This window comes from Octopus bimaculoides, chromosome 7, assembly GCF_001194135.2.
Source record: "Octopus bimaculoides isolate UCB-OBI-ISO-001 chromosome 7, ASM119413v2, whole genome shotgun sequence".
NCBI classification, from domain to species: domain Eukaryota; kingdom Metazoa; phylum Mollusca; class Cephalopoda; order Octopoda; family Octopodidae; genus Octopus; species Octopus bimaculoides.
Window position 1 is genome coordinate 39,364,951 of NC_068987.1, and position 7,405 is coordinate 39,372,355.

Below are 7,405 nucleotides of genomic sequence, written 5' to 3' on the forward strand. Positions count from 1 at the left end.
TAAAAGGAGAAAGGGCTCTATACCCCTTTCTTATTTTTTCTGACCAGGCTCCCGTGGTTTTATGGGTTTTTCCACGTGTAACCTTTCCTTATTCGAAGCGCCTCCCCCTTTGGGAGTTCTATTTATTTATTTATCTATTTATTTATTTATTTATTTATTTATTATATCTTTCTCCGTTTTCTTCCTCTGTTTAGACGAACTTGCCTACCTTTTCCGACAAAACCTTTTGTAACCTTCGTCCTGTCTTTGTCGTTAGATGTTTTTAATTGATATTAGCCCTTGTGGCCAATAAAACGAATTTATTATTATTATTATTATTATTATTATTATTATTATTATTATTATTGTTGTTGTTGTTGTTGTTGTTGTTGTTGTTGTTTAGGTTAAGAGCGGTTAAGAGCGCGGGCTACTAACCTCAAGATTCCGAATTCGAAGTAGTGACCTGAACAATAATGATAATAATGATAATAATAATAATAATAATAATAATAATAATAATAATAACAACAACAACATCGAAAAATACCTTAGGAATGAGAACCCAAGTTCGAAATTTCCCCAAGACACCTGAAGAAGGCTGGAGGGTATATCAGCCGAAACATTGTGTTAACAACAAACAAGATGAGGACAAATATCCATCCAATGTACATAATGTAAATAATGTAAAAATAACTTCTTTTGCTACAAAACTTCCATGTATGTTTCTGTTGCGCGCGCGTGCACACACACACACGCATACACACACACACACATAGACACACACCCTAGGTAAAACTTCAGTACAAATTATGTCATTTCTTGCTGTGTGCATGCACAAAATTACAGTGCAACTTCAATTGAAATAACTTTTTTTATTTTGTAATTCGTGTTTGTGATGAGTGTATTTAAAAAATTGATCTTCAATATAAACTAAATTAAGATTCACTGACAAAATGTGATAAAACTGAAATTGGTGTAGAATTATCATAAATGTCAGACTTACTCCCCAATGCCTTCCATATATGATTAATTTAAACTAAAATTGTCTCCCTTACCTTTTTTGACTAGAATTAATCATTCACACAATGATTAATTTCATCATTATATATTTGATAAATATGAAATATGTTAACACCCACTTCAGTATTTTTACTTAATCATTTTTTAAATTATCAACCTATCCAATGTTTATATCTAAAACCCTTTATATCCCTCTAACCATTCTAAGATTTGTAGTTACAGTTAGACTAAGCTTCCCTAATGAGGTGTAATGTCTGGATCAGCAATTAGTTTTCAAACTTTTTTGTCGTGACCCATTTTATTTATCTCACAACCCATTGAAGGGTCAGGACCCACAGTTTGAAAAATGCTAGTTATATTCTGCACTTTGCACCCACTTGCATTTTTTCTTTCCTTCTTTTTTGTTGCGACCCATGTTATTTATCTTGTGACCCATTGAAGGGCCAGGACCCACAGTTTGAAAAATGCTGAGTTAGACTAAGCTTGTATGATTAGGTCTGATAAGACTGAAAATCACCTGGATCAGACTCTCTACTTATGGCTTTCTGAATTCAATCAATTTTTTTTTTTTTTTTTTTTACCAGAATTAGTCATTTAAAGAATAATTTGTTATCATTACTAAGGATGTAAATTAATTAAAATTGCTTACTGCATCAAGTAGGTGAGTGCCTGGCTTGACACGTAAAATACACCATTTCGAGCGCGGCCGTTGATTGTTAAGAACGTCGCATCCTTGGCACTTGTGCCAGTGGCACGTGAAAAGACATTCAAGCAAGATTATTGCCAGTGCCGATGGACTGGATCCTGTGCAGGTGACACGTAAAATACACCATTTCGAGCGTCGCCGTTGCCAGTAAGACATTCGAGCGAGATCGTTGCCAGTGCTGATGGACTGGCTCCTGTGCAGGTGGCACGTAAAATACACCATTTCGAGCATGGCCGTCGCCGGTACTGCTTGACTGGCCTTCGTGCTGGTGGCACGTAAAAGCATCCACTACACTCTTGGAGTGGTTGGCGTTAGGAAGGGCATCCAGCTGTAGAAACTCTGCCAAATCAGATTGGAGCCTGGTGTCGCCTCCTGGTCCACCAGTCCTTAGTCAAATCATCCAACCTATGCTAGCATGGAAAGTGGACATTAAACGACGATGATGATGATGATAGGCAACTGCCCAGTTTATAGAATAGGAAGTTGGCATTATGAAGATGTTTTATGCCTGTCATTTGAAAGAAAAATTGATATTAAATCATCTAGTGGAGGATTGGCAAAATCGTTACAACATTGGAAAACATGCCTTATGGTACGTGTTCTGGTTTTTTACATTCTGAGTTCAAATCCCACCTTTCATTGCTTTGTGTTCAATAATAAAAAGCACTCCTCAAGTACTCGGGGAGATGGTATGAACTAACTTTCCCCACAAAATTGTTAGAAATGATTATTAAATTTTCAAGTGTGGGTAAATGGCAGAAACTGTGTGTATTGACTGAACAGGATGCATTTTGCTATTTAGTTTTATCTATTCATGTTCTGAGTTCAAACCCAACCTTATCATCTTTCTGAAGGTCAATAAAATGAAGTATGAGTTTAGTACTGGAATCGATGTATATTGACTGTTCTCTCCCACAAAATTTGTGTTTTTTTTTATCTTTGTTAGAAATCAGTATCATTAACTCTTAAGTAATCTGTATTAACTTTCCCCTACCCTAGTAAGTGTCTGTCAAAGTTAGGAGTGCCATGGCATCTGTAGGTAGTAATAGAATTCATTATATCATTCAAGTGAAATAATGAATTCTATCACTAACCATTTCTAACATAAGCACAAGGCCACAAATTTTGAGGAAGGATTCATCAATTAATTCCATTAATCCTTCCCTGGTTCTTGATTGCTGCTCTATTTATCAATCCCTGTAGGAAGAAAGGCAATGCTGACCTTGGCAGCATATGGACTTAAGAAGTAGAAAGCCTGAACAAAAACTGTTTTGACTGAGGCTCTAATGATTCTGCCAATCCAAAACTTTTGACATAGACATAAGGTGATAGATTTGGGAAAGGTCAATCAATTAAATCAATCCACTATTTGACTGGTCCTTTTTTTTTATTGATCTCCAGAAAGAAAAGGCAAAGTTGACCTTGGCAGGATTTGAAGTCAACATAATGAGCCAGAACAAATATTGCAAGGCTCCAACATTGCTGTTAGTCTACAAGGCTTTGCTTTGCTCATAAAAATAATGATTTCTTGTCTTAAAGTGAAAGAAAACTTTATAATTTCTTTATTACAATAAAATTTTATGTATTGTTTAATAATATTTGATAAGGTTTACATATCTTCTTTGTTTCACTTTCAGAGATGTTGACCAAAAGACTGGATACATCACAAAAACCATCTTATGTATGCCTATATTCATCCGAGGAAAGTGAGTTAATCAGCTTTTATAGTCTTTAAGAATGGTTTTGACCAGAGACAGAAGGCCGCAGATGTACTCATAATTTTGTTGAAGTCAGGTGGCTTTAAGTTATTGATCTTTAAATAATTAGAGGACCTACTACTTTAGCTGTTGTCATTATTGTTATTGAACTTCAGGTCAATCCTGTACAGGCAAACATATGACCAAACTTATTTCACTCATGTTCACCCTATTTTTCAAACTGTTATTTTTAGCAGATTGAGTGACTACATTTGTGAATTAGCTGCATAAGACTGAGTTACAAGTTATCCAACATCAGCTGAAGTTTTGGTAGTTTGTAGCCTGTCACAGTGTGTTCAAGGCCAAGACAATCTGTCTGTAAGCAAATGCCTCAGGCTGGGGTAGTTTCACCTCTGCAAGCAGTTGTAGCACTGTCAATTTGACAAGTGCAAAGTTCATTTCCTTGTGATATATGCAACAGGTTAGTGTCCTATCCACATGCACATCAGCTCAAACTAGAATTAAGATTCTGACTCAAGGAAACCTTGAGGTTTTGTGAAAGATTCAATTCTAATTGGTGTGTTTGTATTTTACCATTTATCTTTTTTTTTATGGGTAAACCTTCCTGCACAAAGGAGTGTTTACTATAGTGAGTAAACACTCAAGTAATTACTCACTCCTCTATCTACATAAGAAAGAAATGAAATACTCACATTTTCTTCAGTTGTTCTGCTAAAAAGAAAATGAAAACTTGCTTACAAGTAAAAAATGTACTATATTCACTATCCTGTTTGAGTAAATGAGAACAGCAGAACTTATAAAGGAGGGTTTCTATGGGTTGCTTGTCCTGCTACAAATGACAGCCAAATCTCCATTAAAAAAAGGAAGGACACAATGCATAAGATCACACTAGATACAGTACTTTTATTTTCTGAATGAAAGAAAGGATAGTTATGCCTTTGATCATTTACCTGCTCGATAATGGCTGACTTAGAGTTAAAGAACAACAGTAACAACTATCTTAACTGATGGTTTGCCCATTGGTCAAACATGTACAAGTCTTAACAGATACTTCACAATGCATCTGAAGCACAGACTAAATAAAAGTTTATTCAACATATGAATATTCCACTGTATACATATTTATTCATAACCCACTGTATATTTGTGGTCTAGTTATTTACACACACATTATATAAATACAAATACATACATACATACATACATACATACATACATACATTAAGGCAATGGTTGATACTCCTCACTTGGGTGTAACATGACTCAATTAACATTTCATAGCTCTCTACATTATAGGTGTTTGCTTCAACGGTATATCTTGTGTCCACTATATATCTATCTCATGTTTTGTTGATTATGCATAACTATTCTATTTATTTTCATTTCCTAGAGTTATCGGTGTTGTCCAAATGGTAAATAAATTAAATGGAGTTTTTACCAAAGATGATGAAGAAGCTTTTGAAGCATTTGCAGTTTACTGTGGCCTTGCTCTGCACCATGCAAAGGTAAAAATAACAACAACTTTAACTGAGAAAGAGTTTTATTAACCTAGGAACTTATAAATGTGTATTAGTGGAGGATAATAACATGTTAAATGACATAATTGATACATATGATGAGTGCTCAGGTTGAATATGTGCCTAAACTCCAGCATTAAGGAAAGGATGTGATACTTGCATAAATGAAGATTGGCTACAGGCAATGTATCAGTTGAGTTTGTTTAGGTATAACAGAACAAAAGCAGTCAATAGTTTATAAAATATTTATGCTTATATAATACATAGAAGAGAAACCTACAATATACCTAGAAATATTATACTCCTACCTACATTTCTTGACACTCTTGTTAAATATATAGATATTAAATATTGACATTTACAATATATTTGGTCATCCCATAAATAATGTGGGTTTTTTTTCAGTAGCATGAACTAAAAGTCGGAGGGGGACAGGATAAACTACCATCAATTTGCAATAAAAGCAGGTAGTTTACCTTGTACTTATTCCTAGTGCAAATTTTGAAAAGTGCAGTTCGATTTTAACAGTTATTTTTTCAAAGCTATAATGCAAGTGGCAAAGGATCATATTTGGCATATTTTGCTTTATGATTTCAATAAAGGCAACAATGCAACAGAAAGTGTGAGGAATATTAATGCAGCATATGGGGATCAGACAATAAGCGTAAGCCAGTGTCAACTGTGGTTTCAATTCTGGGGCAGAATTACAGCCTAGAAAATGAGCCTTCTCCTGCAAGATCTGTAGAGATCAATGAAGATGCCCTCCAAACCCTGGTGGAACAAAATCCCATCGTAACTCTAGAGAAACTAACAGAGAAGCTTGAATTCGGTCAGTCAACCATTCATCAACACCTGCATGCCATTGGAAAAGTCAGCAAATTGGATCAGTGGGTTCCTCACAAACTTTCCGAGTCTAATCAAGTGCAGGGAGTGAATGTGTACTCTTCTTTGCTGTCACATCTCATGAATAAACTCTTTTTGGACAAATAGTGACTGGTGATGAGAAATAGGTTCTCTATAAAAATGTCAAGCACTGAAGACAGTGGGTAGGGAAAGGGGAAACACCAGCACCGCAGGCTAAAGAAGGTCTTCATCCACGTAAGGTGTTGTTATTTATTTGGTGGGATATGAAGGGTTTAGTCTACTTTGAACTTTTAAACCCAAACCAAATGATAAAAAAGGAGATCTACTGCGAGCAGCTTAAGTGGTTTAAGTCAGCACTAGAAGAAAAATGACCATCTTTGCTTTCAAGACAAAAGGAGTTATTCCATCAGTCTAATGCTCACCCACATACAGCAAGGATGACATTCCAAAGGCTGGAGCAGTTTAAATGGGAAATGATGCACCATTCACCATATTCGTTGGACATTGCTCTATCTGATTATCATTTATTCTGCAGTCTTCAAAATCATTTGGACTGGGAAAATATGAATTCTGTAGATGAAGTCAGAAGAGTAAAGGAGGAGTATTTTTCATCACGGAGAAGTGAATTTTGGAAGAGAGGCATTGCAAGTCTAACAGATAGATGGAAGAGCCTTGTAGCAAATGAAGGGGAGAATATTTTAGATCAAAAAAGAACTTTGTTTATCTTAATTTTGAAAAATAGAAGAAGTATAAAAAACCACATTATTTATGGGATGACCCAATATATATATGTATGTAAACGTATATATAGATGTGTGTGTGTGTGTGTGTGTGTATGTACGTATGTGTGTGTATCTATAATAAATTAAAAGTTAACTTGAATCTTGTTTGCTTGCAATGTTACCCAACCAAACTGGCACATAATCGGGAAATACTATGAATTAATATTTCCCTAAAATGTAAATACGAACGGAATAAAACAAATTTTGTGTAAATTGGATAAGTGGTTAGGGAGATATTAGGGTATTCGGGATATAAATATCGAAAATGGTGCATAATGGGAAAATTCTCCGAAATTAACTTAATCCTGAAAGGCAAGTAACTCATACCTTTCAGCTAAAGACAGTAACTTGACAACGAAAAAATACGATTTGTTTTTTTTTTATTTAAGTATAATTAACATTTTTTTATTTTAAAAACAAACTATGTTTTAATTAAGCTTAAATGACAGGTCAATTCGGGGAATTTCATAGTAACAATCTCATGCAATGAAGTTATAAAAATATTTCCTTGTTCTGTACTTTACCAAATGTAATAACTTGTCCTGAACGTTTTCAAGTGTAATAACCTGTCCTGTACTTTTCCAGGTTTATAATCTTAAGAATATTATTTCACTTGCTCGCATTTTTCTATGTAATACTAATATGGATATTCAATTTTGTTTAGTTGTATGTAAAAAAAATATAGGAGGGGAGAGGATTATGTAAACGGAGAATGATTTTGGAGTATACAGAAGCTGTGTGATTTTGAAGTACACAGGTGATTCTTTTATTCTTTTATTTGTTTCAGTCATTTGACTGCAGCCACGCTGGAGCACCTTT

At 34.6% G+C, this 7,405-nt stretch overlaps 1 protein-coding gene across 2 annotated transcripts in view; it reads left to right on the forward strand.

The window, feature by feature from the left end:
* LOC106869668 (probable 3',5'-cyclic phosphodiesterase pde-5) overlaps nucleotides 1–7,405 on the forward strand; it is a 332,523-nt gene that overhangs the window by 228,196 nt on the left and 96,922 nt on the right. For both annotated transcript variants that reach the window (XM_052969509.1, XM_052969510.1), the window contains exons 14-15: nucleotides 3,343–3,411; nucleotides 4,814–4,928. In XM_052969509.1, coding sequence (XP_052825469.1) covers nucleotides 3,343–3,411; nucleotides 4,814–4,928 — 184 coding nt within the window. The remainder of the gene's footprint in view (nucleotides 1–3,342; nucleotides 3,412–4,813; nucleotides 4,929–7,405) is intronic.